The following is a 16,301-nucleotide window of genomic DNA, read 5'->3' on the forward strand; positions in this document are numbered from 1 at the left end:
GTTGCTGAGGATCATATGCGTCCAACCGATCCTTATGTTCCAGGGGTTCTCTAGTGTATTCTCTTCGAGAACACTGATCGTATTTGCGATCGAACCGAGCAGACTATCACCGGACTTCATCATCATACTTTCGTAGTCATTTATTCTCTTTGTGATCCCGAAAGGTGTAGCTCCTCGGGGGCCGTCATTGAATGCAGATTGATTAAAGTCGAGGGGAAGTCGGACATATCCACAAGACTTGAAAATGAGCTCTTTGAGACCATTTTGAGTCTTAGGTTCAGGCTCCTCACTAAATCCCCTAGCATAACGCAAATCCGCCAGTCTCTCCCCGGGAGTCAAGAGATCGATAACATGAGCCCAGGAGCCATTGCGTGGTTGATTAAGCCATGCCGGTTGAGTATTCGGACTGGTAATAACTACTGGCATCGGGATTGCTGGCGGGCCTGCAAGACCAAGTGCGGGGGGTTGAGCCCAAGCAGGATGTCCAACAAGGTGATTATGAATACCCATATTTGCTGCCACAGCTTGTGCCAAAGCATTTTGCGGCTGCATGGCATTATTTGCATGAGGCATTGGGTGCAGCCCGGGGCGAATAAATGCAGTCAATGAAACCGAATCGAGTGTCAAATGTTGAAGGCTGCGTTGCTTGAGCTCTCTGATGAACCGAGTAAAAATGTGAGGACTGAACCAACAATTCTTCAATGACAGATACTTGATAAAAGGTAGAGACAAGATCTCCCTCTCTTGAACTCTGCTAACCATGTTAATGGACTCGGATACTACAGGAGCAGCGAGTACATGCTGGTTTCGGCAGAAGAGTCCAGGCGCATACTCTCCACCACATATCCATTCAAAGTGTAGTGACTCAATATTCTGACGTTTGGATATTTGCTTGAAAAGGAGTTGAAAAACACCAGTGACGGCCCTAGATGGAGGTAGCCTGTTATCCTGAACCCAACTGGTAGGGAGCTTAATAAGTTCACGCCAATCAGGAATTATACCTAGCGATAGCAAACTCAGGTTTGGTAGGCTGTTCCAGAAATCTTCGCGGACGAGGTTTGGCAAGTGTGTGTTGGGCAAGCGTGCAATGGTAAGCTTCTTAACATTGGCAAACGTGATTGGACTATCAATGACAGCAATAGTAAAGGTTTGCATGAATGCTTGTTGAGCCCATGCGAGTTCAAGTAGCATTTCCTTTTGTGCGCTGGTGAGTTCGTTTGGCTTGAGAGGATTAGGGTTAGGACTGGGCTTTTTCCTAATTTCACGAGTCGAATCGCCCATGTCGCCGTTATCCTCTCCAATGTCGTTGTGAACGGTGCTCAACATCTCATCATTGATATTAGGTAAGGTAGATCGGACGTTTTCGCCTTGACGTCCATCTTCCTCTGCCTCGGATGAAATTCCACCCTCATCGTTAAATCTTGCATTATCTTCATCATCGTCTTCAATTGCTCCAATGTCAGTTCTAAAATGATTTCCGAGCATACGAGCAATGTTTTCTTCAAAGTCCCTGTAGATAATTGGGGGTGCAACACGGCCTGGTCCTTCCTGCGCACCCGCATCCGCCCGACCTTGGTCGGACTGAGCACTATCTCGAGACTGATCCGATTGATTCCTGCGATAACCTACTTCCTGCAGCATTCGTTGAATGATTGTACGTGTTCCGGTCGGAAGCTCTGTGCGACTTGATTGATAATTTCGGGCAAGTCGTGCGCTTGTCTTTTGCTTAGGCTCTGGCTCTGGCTCGAATCTCGATGATCCAAAAACCACAGGTTTTTCACCACGCTGAACCACCTTTTGATTAATGTCTGGCCCAGCTAACCATCCCAATCCCCCATCAATGGAAAGACCAAGTTCTTCAGCTGATACAATGAATTGAAAGGCTTTCGTCATGGTCCGAGTCTCGTCAGCTTTCTGCTCAAGACCTTCCAACAGTGCATATCTATTATAATTTTGGAACGGCCATTTGTAGGAACCCCAGAAGGTTGTGATCGTATCATGGTCATGCTTTACAGGAGGATTGGTCAACTTTACAATGTCAACTTCGAAGGCTAAGTGAAATATTAGCATTAACAAATACAAGAGTGAACGGAGCGAGATGAACATACACATGGCAAAGTGTTTTATGTGTCGACCAAAACCTGAGAAATATTAGTGACGGTAATTCCACCAAACACGACTATCGATTCTATACCTTGGAAGATACGCATGCCTTTATCCTGTAACATAACAGAACTCTGAGGGTTGGGAGGCTCGGAATTTATGCCATAGATCTCCGGCCGAAAAGGGACCACTACATATTTGAAGAGGTATTCGGATACCTTCGCTTCAAACTCTCGATTTACCAGTCGCATATTTTGTATAGTAGACCGAGGGAGGTGGATGATGATAAGATTGAAAATCTCCACCGGGATTTTATTAGATACCCAACCACTTTGTCCTATTTTGATCAATACATTGCGCAGTATGTATGAGTGAGGATGGATTCTTATACGTACTTGCCATTGTTTGAACTTCTTTCCCTTCACCCTTCGAAATTTGCATTGGGAGGAAAGTATTCAAAGTACTCTGGTGAAGTTTGCGGCGCTTCGAAGAATTTTTGTCCATTATGTGAGAGTATCGAGCAGTCCAAGTGAACCAAGGCGCAAGGCTGCAATTGAAATAGTAAAAGAAGGCACGATCTTGGTGTCGTCTAAAGGTAGCGTGCCCGCACAAGCGTAGAAAAATTAGGTATTCCGTCCCAGACAAGAGTAGAGACCAGAGTAGTACTGTTAGATGTGTTGATGATTGCAATTAGTATTGATTGTGGTCATGCAGTTTTTGTGTACCGTTGTAGTGGCGATAATCTTTAGAGAGTTGACCCTAGTGGAGAAAATAGAATTTGCCAAATGGCTTCAAATGGAAGAAGAAACAAAAGCAAAGGCCAGAATATTCCTATCAAAAGAATTTTGGATTTTTTAATGTATTGCTTGTATGTGTGTTAGATGTGTATGTGTGTATGTGTGAAGAATTGTTTGTGAGGTAAGTGGTAGAATGTTGGCTGCCCCTCAGATCCGAACGTCATGCTAGTGTTCGTGGATTTAACTAGCCTTGTGTTTTATGCCTAAGGCCTCGATGTTGATATTGAGGTATTCCACCTTTTCGTCCCTACCTCCCGGTACTCCTATTACAAAGACATATCCAGAGCTGCTCCATATTATACACAGAGGACGCGACTTACACTTTTGTATTTTCCATCTTACGCATCCAAATCATAGAGGCAGTTCTGCTTTCTGATGGTCCTTGTCGATCTCTGATTGATCCACACGCTTCCGAAGGATCCAAAGGAAATGGTAGCCTTGCAGAATTGTGTATCAAGCCTGCCTCATCTTCATCCGAGACGAAAGGAAATAGGCATCTAAACGAGACCCTACTCTTTCAATCAAGCTCAATGCTAATGTTTCTTCGCAGTGTGCCAGGGCACGTAGGACGGATTCGTGCAGGATGGAAGGTAGGGGACGGAAGGGTTAGCCAAGCATACAGTTTAATTACATCCCAGATAGGATATATCTCAATTGAGTACCGGAGTGGCCAGAAGCATCTTGTCGTTTCAATTCCTGGGCCACCATGACCATTCGAAATATCACTACAAATGAGCTCCGAATTTGTGTCTGCATTATTGATACGGGCATTAGGGACCGGCCTTCTTGGACCTCCCTTGCCTACTCCACCAAAGAATCGCTGCAGTGCCTAAACAATCTATCGATGCTCTAGCAATTGTCTTTCACCATGTGGAATATATGCTCCATTAAGCATTAGCTAAGTGTTTGTATATTCCAGAGTCTTAGATCACATTTAGGATGAAGCTTATTCTCATAAGGTGTTGGGACAGCATTGTCCAACTCCAAAGTTCAAATTGAGTATCCTCATTCAAAGAGTTATGGCCTTTAGAGAACATCATCCAACATTCATTCTTAAAATTGACTTTTGGTGGTTAATGATCTCACACACTTCCGACGAAACTCTACATAACATCAAAAAATTTCAGCACACCTGCTAAGATCAGCCCCTGCCCCATTGTAAATATGCCTCAATTTTGTCCTAGAATTTTCTTCCTCAGTTGAGCCAAAGCTTGGGGTTCTGGAAATTCCCGACGCATGTCTCTTCAACTTCGTACTTGAAGGTGATCTTTCAATGGCTGGCAAGGACGGTAACATATCAGCTGATGGTCGCTTTTCGGATACCATGACTTCATTAAGCTCGTCATCTAATTCTTGAAGGGGTGTATGTGACCGCGGTCCATCTAAATATGTGTCGTGAGACCATGCAGATTCTAATCCTGCGATGAAAGGCTCGATCTCCCGCAGCTCGATCCAGTTTATTGTTTCTTCGAGCAGAGCGATGTATATGTCTTCGATCCTGCCACATCCGTCAAGGACAGCGCAGTGTTCCTTCAAGAACTCAACATCATAATCCCTGCAGACCTGTTCGACTGGAATTAGTATTGTTTGGGGGAGGCTCAACTTTTTGTGAAGGCAAGGAACTCGAGCGACACTCACTAGCTTTCTATCTAGTTCTCGAAGCATAGGAAGGCCTTTTGGATTGTGAACCTCGCAAATCTTGGCCGCGAGTGGTTGCCAGGGCCTTCCTCGCAAGACTTGCGCAAATGCATAATTCACGGCCTCCTTGAAGGAGTCACTATTTGTATCGGGCACAACTATCTTTCGATGCAATCCTCGAGATAGACATCTTTTGTAAGCTACCGTGTCCTTCTCAAAAGGAAATGGCTGGGATGACGTAGGCATCAGTGAGACATGTACAGTCCATGAATGAGCAACGCATCGATCACCCGAAAGATCACCTTCCAGGAATTCCTGACCTGATGCACTACCATTCACAGGTATTGTAATATCCCCTACAACACCGCTGTGCCAATAGTTTGACGAGCCTCCGGTTGTGATCGCCATATTGGTAGCAGGAGGCGTAGATGCTCTTTTTCGCCCCGGCCACTTTCGAGTTCTAGGAATCCGTGTCGAGATATACTCAAGAGCATCGACTCTATCTTCTACTCGCATCGATGCATCGTCGACTTCGATCATCCTAGCACGAATTCTATGGACATCATCCACTAACCCTTCAATTCGATCATCGTAATATGGTGTCCGTTTGTTTAGGGCCTCAAGATTCTGCCAAAGCCCACCAATACCATGGTGGACGCTTCGTATCTCCACTTCACGTTCCGAGTTTCCCTTTTCCACGAGTTCTTCTAAGTGTATGAGCCGCTCAAACAAGCCACCTCTCCCTATGCTTCGTTCTCGATCCAGCTCTTCCTCAAGTCTACTAATCCTCAATATTAACGCCTCAACTTCTTTACTAGAACATTCTGGGTCTGAGTTGTGATATACTGCCTGGTGTCCACAATGACACGAACTGCCTGGAAGAGATCGATTCGTTGCAAATCTGACACATGCACATCGTAGATGCTTTGATTCAGGATGCAGCAAAATGAATCTGCAACCACCTTTGGGAAGATGTGAATCATCGGTTTCACTTTTCTTGCAATGAGGTTCGAACATGCTCGTAGCATCTGAAGCTGTAAGGACCAACTTTGAAAAGGGAAACTCGACATCAGGGTCTAAAAATAGTTTACTGCATCAAGAAGTTATTCCTTGCTGTGAGGATGATGGATTAGAGTTCCATCAATGCTCTTCCGTCGAGTGCCAGTCATAAAGGGCCTTTACGCGTCCCAATATTTTATTGAAGTGCGTTGAGTTTCATGAGCTAATCGATCTTTCGCAGTACTAAAAAAGCCTCGAAATTCGTCAAAAGTACACTCGTGACGTGCAGAACGTTTTGGTTTATATGTGTTAATGGTGAAGGGGTCATCAGTGAGCAAAAACTTGCAAAAGCAAAAGATGTACAGGGGTCCAAAGATAAGCACACCCAGCCATTTGACATGTACGACCAAGACGGGTGGAACGGAAGCACTTATTGGGATTAATCGAAACCTCATACGGAATGTCAGTCATTCTGTTCCTGAAAGAAACAAAGATAGAAAACATGAGGTGAGTCAAAGAGACTTATGCAGGGAGGTGGCTACTCTTGGGATTTTGGAGAAAACCCCACGTTTGTGCCAAATGTTGCAACCATATAAATGCACTCCCTCTCATCACCAGGTATATTGTACTAAAGAGAAACGGCCATGCAGTTCTTTTTCCCAGACTTCAACCAATTCAAGATGTTGACAATCTGTATACGTCGCCTTCTTTTTCGTAGCTATACAACCATGATCACGCCATAGGATGTGATTGCATGAGAGCTACAACACATTACTTTCATACTTCCTATCAAGTCGAAAAACCTGCCGTGCTGCAACCGGTACGGCGTCAATACCAGAATGATCAAACTTGAATGCACTCCGAAATCCCGAATATTTAGTCACATTATGACCGATCTCGAGGGCCGCAATATACACATGCATATGAAGCGACACTAAAGGGGCGCAAATCGAATCACAAATTTGTGCAACGTAGCAGGGAAGACGTGGGGTCTGCGGCTCGTAGCCAGTCCCCCATCTCTCCGATATTGAATGTTATTTTGAGTGGCACCGATAAATCCCGCAAGAGATAACAACTCCGTCTCATCCTCGCATACCAAACCGATCGATGATTTACAAATACTCCGCAAGTTTCGATTAAAGTGTAACCTTCCAAAAGTATGTGTGGGATAACATATTTTCCTGTTACACTACTTTGGATCGGTGGCTCCGTTAGTTGCAATATCTAGATGCAACAAGTTCATCCTGATAAGGTACCCCCCACGTTGTCAAGATGATATTGGTTCGTTGTCCGGAGGGCTTGTATCCGGAACAATGTAGGACATTTGGTCTCGTTATGACAGCTCATTTCACGTGACTCAGAGCTCCATCATTCCCATACTCCTTTATATGTATATATGACATGATGTTTTAGGGCTCAAGCATCCATTTAAACATCAATATTTCTTAAAATAGATAGGTTAATCAATGCCACGCTCTCTAGCCGTTCTGGACTTTATATCGCATTATATTTTCCCGTGGTAGTATCACGTGGGCGAGTCCAGAACACTTAACCTCGAAGTAGACACACTCTACAACTTACACAAGTCCAAGGATCAAATTTAACACCAATTTTTAAATCTACAATGAAATCATTACTACTTTAACATTGATGGAATAACATTACGCGGTGTTTGTGGGCAACTCCGTCATTTAAGCCTTTGTGTCGGTTAAATGAAAAGGTCTTCTACTCGATCTAGGTGAGCGTTCATGGATTTAAGCTGTGTCCGTAGTATACACAAGCATTTTCACATGTGCACGGCCATGTATATATTACCTTTACCAAACTTTCATCTCGACTCTCCTATTGGCTATTGTCGACAAGTGGGGTAGAAATTAAGGGCGGCAAGAATGCAACTGTCTCCCAATCAATTACTAGCTACTTTGACTAGTACATACGTCCTCTTTTTGATGTTCTTCATGGACTTTTGAAGATCAAGTGTTTCTTCTCGCTGCTGCCATTGTCGAACACGGTTTGTGTCTTACTTTACAATGGGTGAACTGGATGAATTAGTATCTACCTTACTCGGTACTTTTACGAGCGGCATAAGACTGCTCAAAGCTAGTCGCAAAAGACGTAGGAGTGGCAATGAAGCAATTGATACCTATACAGATAAGGACGAGGAAACTCCTCTCATCAAGTCATTCAAAAAATCTAGATCAGACATTCGAGAAGCATGGGAAAAAGGTTCTATCAAGGCTGGTCCTAAGTTCTCGGAAGGCGATGGTATGAACCATAATCCTAAAGTCACAATGTACAAATTCTCATATTATGGCAGCGAGAGCGCGATCATCACTCTCGACGATACTATCACGATTAAACACTGCTTTCACGTCCGCAATAGTATCATTTTCTCGAGGCAAAGTCAAGTCTTCAGATCGGGAGGCTCTTATAAAGCTATCCAACGAATCACGTGTAGAAACAATCAATACACTTAATGAGCTTTCTAAGCGGATATCAGTATCTTCTTCATCGCTAACATCCCGAGATGCTCTAACTGAGACCAAACATGGTCGTCGAAAAAGAGACCAGAACCTAGTTCCAACCGTTCCGACCAAGCCTACTGCTCTCGGACTAGCTACGAGGGACGGTTGGGTACGATCAAAATCCAGTAAGAAAGGTGCCGCGAAGCCCAAAACACATGCTGGAAAAGCTAGTGTTACAGAATCAAGAGGCGAGCAGAAGCCAATGCCCTCACAACCCGTCGATGTAGTAAGGAAGCGAGATCCAATACCCATGCCCCGAACAGCAACAGAAAATAGAAAGTCAGGCTTCTCGTTTGCATCTGATAGCACAAAACTGTAAGTACATAAATCTACTTTGCAACCCTTTACGATGTGCATCCCTACCGTCCATTGAAATTTCGTCTCGATGACTGACATACCCTTTTCCAGCGGTGAAATTCCAGAACACAGATTGGCTAGATTGCTTGCTACATCGGAGCATAACGATACTGGATATTATATGCACACAGTAGCTTATCCTTTGGCTCCGTATCAACCAGAGCCTCAGAAACGTCGCTTTGGCATTGGTAAGCTTTGTAAAAGCCGACCGGCGCAGAAGGATGTATAGTAATTGAATTTTAATGATAAAATATTTCCTTCTATGGGTGTATATGTGATTTTCGATACTATGTTGTTCTGTTGCTATTTTCTTGCATTAGTGCTGTTAATTATCATACTAGAATTTCCACTGGTGATAGTCTAGGTCGAAATGCGACTTGTCGGCTTTTGTTGTAAGTTAGTATGGGATGCTATAAATATGTTCTAATAGTCTTAGAGGATTTAATGTTTCAATTAGCTTCATAATCTAGAGCAAATTCAATGTCTCAAGTGAACCGAATTCTCCAGTTGATTTCAACACCTTTGTGATTTCTATGTTTTGAGTAGTCTCAAAATATTAATCATATTTGATTATTAGACTATTTTCTACACATCCAAACCCCTGAGTCCCCATATTGCGCTCGAGTAGCAGCATCCCCCCTTTTGCCTCTGTAGCTGTACTTTATAGAATTTAAGCGATTGCACACGTTGTGATTATATGAAGTGAATAAAGCGGCCAAAAAACCAAGCGACTCACTAGCGTAAAGTCCAGTATCGAATATAAATATCACGTCTAGTTGAGAAATTGCTGACCATGGGCAAGTAACTACTCCACTGGAGTTTATATGATGAGGTATCACTCATGTCGATTTGCCACTTCCTTGCTGCATTCAAAGAATTGGGTGGAATAGTGTGGATATGGTATCAATAGACAAGTTCCTTGGAGGAATCTTTTCTAGATGATGATGATGATGATAAATTGTGGTTGATGAAAGTTGTATTTATATCTTGTCGTTTATATATTTATCTATGTGTATTGTCGTTTGGTTCGAGTCTTTTTATTCTCGTTGTCGAATAAACAAGTCGTGATATTTTTAAACTTTTCTGTGGAATAACCGTCCTCAACCTCACAGCACCAACACCTACACCTACACCCGCACTATCACTAATATTGCCATTTTTGAAATATATGTGTAGACACAGAACTGTTTAAATGTTACTGTGAAAAGAAGGAAGAGGTCAACATATTATAGACCTAGTAGTCACTTCTTCAGCCCCTCTTTCTCTCTTGTAGAAATTGAATCACACTAAAAACTTCATGTAAGTCATATAGAAGCAACATTTTCAATTTCCATACAAGGGTTACAAGGCAGGACCAGCATTCAGCATGTAGACTTTTCTCTATCGTGTAGCTTCAAAAGCTACACTTAAGCATGGGAGAGAAATAATGGTAAAGTGCACCAATTTAACCTAGCCTTGGTTTGGATATTACTCTTATTGATTTTGATTGTCAATGGTAGCTTCACCATTGCCAACTATCGACTCTGTCTTGCATCGCTTTGTATATATATTTCCATACTCGCATTTTACTCTGTTCCCGTTATAGATGGATGAAAACTAGTACTGTATTTAATCATGATTTTATGATTTACAAAGTTTAAGTGACTTCCTCATTTGCTTCTGCAACGATAGCTATTCTTCACATAACTTAGGATATTAATATCCTTGATCAAAATTTAAGGAGCCTCGTACTGATATATAGTGGTAGGTTTATATAGAGTTTTGAATACCTAGATGAAGAAGTCAATTATTCTAGTTTGCGATCACCTCTATTTTTCCGGCCATTATTTTTGTAAAAAAAACTTAACTCTTGACGTTTTTAAGTTTTTATTTTTGAATGTAGAATCTTTATATAAATATAAATCAATTCTGAAAATTTTGATTTTTTTTACAAACCTTGAAATCTTAATTTGTACATAATTTATATACAAATTAAAAAATAATTAAAAATAAATCATTGTTGTCAATTTTCTAATTCTTAAAATTCTTGTAGTCGAAATAGGAAATTTCGAACAGAACAAAAAATATAAACAAGATTACAAGATTTTTTTAAAAAATATCTCTCTTTTCTTAAACAGAAAGAAGTGTTTTTTGAGGGGAAAGTTTGGAAGCCCTATCATACAGTGACAAAAGAAAATGCAACTATCCCAGAATGGCCTCTAACTCAAGTAGAGAGACATATATCGTGACCCCCGTTCCAATAACCTCGTGGAGTCTTATTCCTGGTCAAAGTTGTGGTGGTTACAATAACAGCATTCGGGATTGTTATTTAGTGGGAGATTCTCTATACAATATCAAACGGGGGCTTGATCTCTTCTATGTAATGTGACGTTTTCAAAGGATTTGACTATTCACAGCTTGGGCCAAGATGCAATCCTATTGGTTACCAATTACTTGGGCCGGTGGAGATTTAGGGTAGGAACGCATGAATAGAAATGGGCTTTGGATGATCTGGACCAGAATCTGTGCAGTATACTAAAGTATTATTGCATCCTTACAATATGTAGAACTTCATGGGCTCTTCTACCACACAGTATTCATTTTCCCATCCCGGTTGTGCGAGTAGGTTTCCACTTCTCTGCATTGTCAACCCCTCAAAGTCACTTGTTAATTAGACCCTCCAAGGCCACTTTTCCTCAGACTTGAATGTCATATAATCCCAGCCTTGGGAGTGGATCCCATAAACAGACTTTGTACGAACCAGGTACATTACATGCATACTAGACCTTCCTGTGTTCAGCGTGCTTAGCTAGATACATTGATTGTCCGCGGAACACAACGCACCAAGACGGATATTTCACCTCCAGTTTTTTTGTTTACATGTATTCCAATTATACTGGTGAATATAGAATATTAAGATGCATAGTACAAATTACAACTTAACTCCGGGACTCTAAGTGCATAAGCTTAATCGGATGTTTGTGTAAGCCTCACCATGCTCAGTTTATAGTATAGTGAATGGTACGATCGCGCATTTCCAACATTATGCAGTACAGGGACTCAGTGAGCAACGATACCCTGCTGCTTACTGACCACATACGTTAAAGTCTCCTTTGAACGAGGCATGATTTATGTAGGTACCTTCGCATGCCCTTCCCTTCTACTCTAGCTAGTAGTTCTTCGTGTCTTATCGTAAATTATGAATTATGGAAGTCCCTACAGATCCGATTACATTATTGTCGGTGGTGGTCTTACCGGCTGTGCGCTTGCAAGTCGCCTCGCAGAGCGTCTAGGTCCGTCTTCATCCATCCTTATTCTCGAAGCTGGTGTAGATCCTACATCAAACCCAAACTCGACGAGTCTAGGAGGAGGGTTCGCACTTCCCGGGTCTGAACTCGACTGGGCTTATAAGACAGCACCTAATCCTGCTCTTGGGAACCGTGTTATTACGCTTGTTGCAGGAAAAACGCTAGGTGGTGGAAGCGTGCTAAATTATAGCGGGTGGGCTCGTGGTGACAAAAGGGATTACGATGCTGGGGCTCGCATTGTAGATGATGATCGCTGGAGTTACAACGGTATGTTGCCGTATTTCCAGAGGAGCGAGTCTGTTCATGATGCAGCAGCAAACCCGGATCAATATGGTTCCCATGGTCCCATGAAGGTGACTAGCATTAGTGCAAGTGATCCGAAAAGAAAATATCCGCTGCGTGAACCTATTCTGAAAGCTGTGAGTGCTATTCAATCACCGATTATAAATCCCAAGATATAAATGGGGAATGTCTATTTTCGTTGTTCATCCCATCTCCACTTTCAAAATTTGCTACTTATCGCATATTCGCTTCAAAATGAATCAAGAATGGAAAATTACTGACACCCAGATCTTTTAGTGGGCCGAAATTGGCGTGGAGCATATTCCAACAAACACTGGCAAACTTGATGGCTTATCAGAATTCCTGGAAATTTTCGACGACAGTGTTCGCCAGCCGTCTCATTTGGCCTTCGACCTATCTGGTGTTCGTATCATTACTGAAACTATTGTACATCGCATATTATCCGAACAGACTCCGGACCAAAAGCCACGAGCCACAACTGTCGTGCTTGCGGATGGTCGTAAAATTAAAGTTCGTAAAGAGATCATAATCTCTGCCGGTGCCGTAGGCTCGCCACGGTTGCCACAGCTTTCCGGAGTGGGACCAGCTTCAGTGCTTGATCGCTATTCTATTCCAGTTATTTTTGACTTGCCAGCTGTTGGTCAAAACCTCTTTGAGCATTTTGCATTCTTCCAAATCTTTAAGCTGCGCAATCCGGAGCGTGGACTTTCCCTTGGACATCCCAGTCTTTCGGATCCGGCTTTTTTCAATGGAATGCTCACGCTGCCAACATCTCGAGGTTCGCTTGAACTGGCGTCCGCTTCACCCAATGTCCCTCCTGTAATTGCAGGGAATTACTTTTCTACGGCAACAGATCATGCGGTATTAGTCTATGGAGCTCGTCGACTACTACAATGTCTTACTAGCACTGAAATTGGTAAAGAGTTTGTAGAAACTGAGGTTGGTCCTGCTCCAGGACTAGAACCCTTGACCGTGGAAAGTAGCGATAAGGATATTGAAGACCGGATTCGTATCGTTGGAAATCCACATTTCCATATTGCTGGAACTTGTGCAATTGAAAAGGTGCTGGATACCAATTTACGCGTGAAGGGCGTTCAAGGCTAAGAGTTATGGATGCAAGCATATTCCCGGCACCACTAGGAGGACAGCCTCAAGCTTCATTATATGCAATTGCAGATCTGCATAAGTAAGTTCCCATTACGAATAAATTCCATTTCCACATGCTTTCAAGACTCTATAGTGGTCCTCAAAGTTGAGAGTCTCTCGATCCCCCCACAAGTCGTCGGCATGGGTATGCTCGCGCCCGAACGAATCCAACTCCAACTTCAACTCCAACAGCAACAACAACAACAATCCGGCCAAACACCCTGGCTCATGGATGATAACGCCCTGCTCGATCTCGATATGAATGTCATGGATGGCGATGTAGATTGGAAGGGGTGGAAAGACCTTGTGCGGGATTTCAGAATAGTGGGGAGGGACAGGTGCCGGTTGGGGAGGATGCAAGGGCGAATGCGTTGGGTGGGGTGGGCATTGGTGGTGATTCTCCTACCGCACTCTATTCTGCTGCTCTATTTTTCCCCTGATCGCTTCCCTTCATGCATTGGTGTGGGATCTTTTGCTTGGGAATTGGATATTGGGTATTGGATACTCTGCGAGAACACGAAAATATGGGATCGATTACATGAATGTGATGTTTTTGACGCGGTTTACAAGCATGCTACGAACAATATGGATGGATATAATCGGGGAACTGGCGTTCTGTTTGTTTGTTCATAATGGCAGAGTATCATTCGCTGGGACACATCATGATTTCAGTTGAGTTGAACAGGATTGGATTTGGTTGGATACGATTGGATGGATATATGGGCGACTCGACTTTTGGAATTAGATATATCCCCTCTGCTCTCTTTGCTCTGCTCTGCTGTTTTGCATCGGTTTTTGGTTGGTGGTCGTCGTTCGTTCATGTGGCATAGGATGGGGTAGAGTGGCGATGTGGTGTGGATTGGTGTGAGGTGGTTTGAGAAGAGAGGGTCGATGGATATTTGTATGATAATGGGAATATGACGAAAAATGAAAAATCATAGTAGGAAGTGTGAAGTATATTTATCTTCTGAATTTACAACTACCGTGCATAAAGTACAAACATGGGCCATGTAACGTCGAGATACAAGAATCCCTCACAAACAACCCACTTCCCCCCTCATAACCATCGTCGCCTCTCCCCTCCTGACCCCAACGACAGTAGAAATGCTCTCTAACACCGTACTCGTCACCGGCGCAGTAATATTCCATGAATAAGTAGGCCCAGCACATAGCGCCGTTCCCGGCACCAAAGACAATGTACAAGTATCACTAGCCAGTGACGGATTCACTAATCGGAATAAGCTCACCTCGATCGAACTCTGCACGCAAATAGTCGTGCAGGTATCGGATGTGAGTACCACGTGCCATTTTCCACAGTTGAGTGTAGTGCCCGCAGCGATAGGAATATCTGCAGGTGGGGGAATGGAAACCCGTGTATAGCCATCCGAGGGCTCGGTTGGGACAGGGGGGGTTGCTGTGCCTGTGAATGTGCCGCCTTGCGGGGAGACGCAGATGATTTTGCCGTAGAAATCGGTGGCGGGTTGGAGATTACTGCAGGTGGGGTTGAGCCAGCTGTTGTAGGAGAGGAGTTGGTCGAAATCGAGTCCGAGGGCCATTTCGATCGAGATACATGTGTCGCTGGGTTGCAAGTAGTATGTTTGGCAGGTTATGGGGAGGCAGAGGCTGATACCGGGGGAGATGGTGAGACAGGAGGGGAGGAGTGCTTGGTTGCCCATGTAGAGAGAGGCGGAGGAGACGGAGTTACTGTTGGCTATGGATTCGCAGGTGTCGGTTTGGAGGGTTGTGTAACGTTTGCCGGACACGCAGTAGGGGGTTGGAGTTGGAATCGTGGTTACGAGAGCGGTTGGGATGGTTGTTGGACCGGTACCGCCGCATTGTGTGTAGACGTATTCGAGTTGCTCTTTGAAGAAGTCGTCGTAGATGGAGTATTGAGAGGATTGCATCATAGCGAGACGGCGAATGTGGCATGTATGGCACAGTTCTTCTCGGGGCATAGATTTTATATTGGGGACATCTGTAAAGTTGAACATAATGTCTATGTCACAAGTCCCATTAGTTTTTGTGCGAGACTAGAGGATTGTTCATACCGTTGCAATACTGCTTTGTCTTGGGATCTTTAACGCAGGTCTCGTTGAATCCAGCCCACATATAACCACCAAATGCTGTAGGGTTGCCGTCATTAAGAGTCTTGCCTGCGCAGTTCGCAGTGACAGAGTCGAACCAATTTTTCAAGGAAGCTGAACAGTCGCTTGTACATATCATATCCGTCAAAGTGACATTTTCAAGAGATGTGCGATAACGTAGTTGCATGAATGTTTGCACATAATCAACGCAATTAAAGTCGGCGGAAAGGGCATTGATACACGCATCGCCGAGGGTAGAGTCGAGCCAGTCTGGCTCGTAGATGGCAAATTGAGCAGTGGTCAAGCCAAGCTGCAGCAAGAGACATAGAGAGACTACACTTATCATACTGAGCCTTATACTGAGCGACTATGATTGAGAGAGCTCCTCAGGAAGAGACCTACGACGAACTTGTGGGGGATTGAAGATGAGCCCATTCACTAAAACATTGAGGCACATTCCACTTGGACCATACTCGTGCTTGGTATTGGATGAAGGGTACGACTGCTTCGACACTAGTCTTGCAAATCGCGATCACTGACATGAATTCAAACAAATTTACTGAAATGACCCGCGTCGGCAGCAGTCAGCGTCACATCAATATGGACATCTTACCCATCACTATCTGCCAAGCGTCAAAAGTAGCAGGTTCAATACATTCTCCTGCGTCTCTGAGGCGTTCGAGATTAAGTGTTTCTTCTCAAAGTCGCTCGTGTATTAATTTATCACCACACTTTCAAGAGGATATTGAGAAATGGCACTAGCTTCGGCGGATAATATAGAAAATATCGAAGCCATATATTCATGTATCACCACACTTTCAAAAGAATATTGAAAAGTGGCATTAGCTTCGACGGATAATATAAAAAATATCAAAGCCGTGTATTTCCGAGGCTGTTCCGGCAGGTTCAGTATGGTCGTATCGTAAAGATTTACAAATGAGATTCGATATTGAGTCTTCTATTACATCTCCAAGATCCAATTTACTTCGCTGCAACTCCTTGTGTCACGATAAGCCGGTCATAATTACAGCCCCTGTGTGAATATGCACGCGTCAAAATGAG

At 43.6% G+C, this 16,301-nt stretch overlaps 5 protein-coding genes across 5 annotated transcripts in view; 2 read left to right on the forward strand and 3 right to left on the reverse strand.

The window, feature by feature from the left end:
- SS1G_12505 (hypothetical protein) overlaps nucleotides 1-2,607 on the reverse strand; it is a gene marked incomplete at both ends in the record, with an annotated part of 2,765 nt that extends 158 nt beyond the window's left edge. Inside the window, 4 exons of the mRNA XM_001586468.1 lie at nucleotides 129-1,442; nucleotides 1,488-2,051; nucleotides 2,109-2,141; nucleotides 2,499-2,607. Of these exons, the coding sequence (XP_001586518.1) occupies nucleotides 129-1,442; nucleotides 1,488-2,051; nucleotides 2,109-2,141; nucleotides 2,499-2,607 (2,020 nt within the window). The remainder of the gene's footprint in view (nucleotides 1-128; nucleotides 1,443-1,487; nucleotides 2,052-2,108; nucleotides 2,142-2,498) is intronic.
- A 1,406-nt stretch (nucleotides 2,608-4,013) lies between these two features.
- SS1G_12506 (hypothetical protein) lies at nucleotides 4,014-6,008 on the reverse strand (the record flags this gene model as incomplete). Its single annotated transcript, XM_001586469.1, has 3 exons — nucleotides 4,014-4,463; nucleotides 4,539-5,319; nucleotides 5,923-6,008. The coding sequence occupies 3 exons, from the start codon at nucleotides 6,006-6,008 to the stop codon at nucleotides 4,014-4,016; spliced, it is 1,317 nt and encodes a 438-aa protein (XP_001586519.1).
- A 1,559-nt stretch (nucleotides 6,009-7,567) lies between these two features.
- Nucleotides 7,568-8,884, forward strand: SS1G_12507 (predicted protein; the record flags this gene model as incomplete). Its single annotated transcript, XM_001586470.1, has 4 exons — nucleotides 7,568-7,802; nucleotides 8,065-8,377; nucleotides 8,471-8,607; nucleotides 8,856-8,884. 4 exons carry the CDS (start codon nucleotides 7,568-7,570, stop codon nucleotides 8,882-8,884), a joined length of 714 nt encoding a protein of 237 aa, XP_001586520.1.
- Nucleotides 8,885-11,597: 2,713 nt separating this feature from the next.
- On the forward strand, nucleotides 11,598-13,113 carry SS1G_12508 (hypothetical protein; the record flags this gene model as incomplete). The annotated part of the gene is made up of 2 exons (XM_001586471.1): nucleotides 11,598-12,125; nucleotides 12,286-13,113. 2 exons carry the CDS (start codon nucleotides 11,598-11,600, stop codon nucleotides 13,111-13,113), a joined length of 1,356 nt encoding a protein of 451 aa, XP_001586521.1.
- A 1,076-nt stretch (nucleotides 13,114-14,189) lies between these two features.
- SS1G_12509 (hypothetical protein) lies at nucleotides 14,190-15,585 on the reverse strand (the record flags this gene model as incomplete). The annotated part of the gene is made up of 2 exons (XM_001586472.1): nucleotides 14,190-15,151; nucleotides 15,204-15,585. 2 exons carry the CDS (start codon nucleotides 15,583-15,585, stop codon nucleotides 14,190-14,192), a joined length of 1,344 nt encoding a protein of 447 aa, XP_001586522.1.
- Nucleotides 15,586-16,301: the final 716 nt, after the last annotated feature.

The sequence above is a fragment of the Sclerotinia sclerotiorum genome, genomic scaffold (genome assembly GCF_000146945.2).
Source record: "Sclerotinia sclerotiorum 1980 UF-70 scaffold_21 genomic scaffold, whole genome shotgun sequence".
In the NCBI taxonomy this organism is placed as follows: domain Eukaryota; kingdom Fungi; phylum Ascomycota; class Leotiomycetes; order Helotiales; family Sclerotiniaceae; genus Sclerotinia; species Sclerotinia sclerotiorum.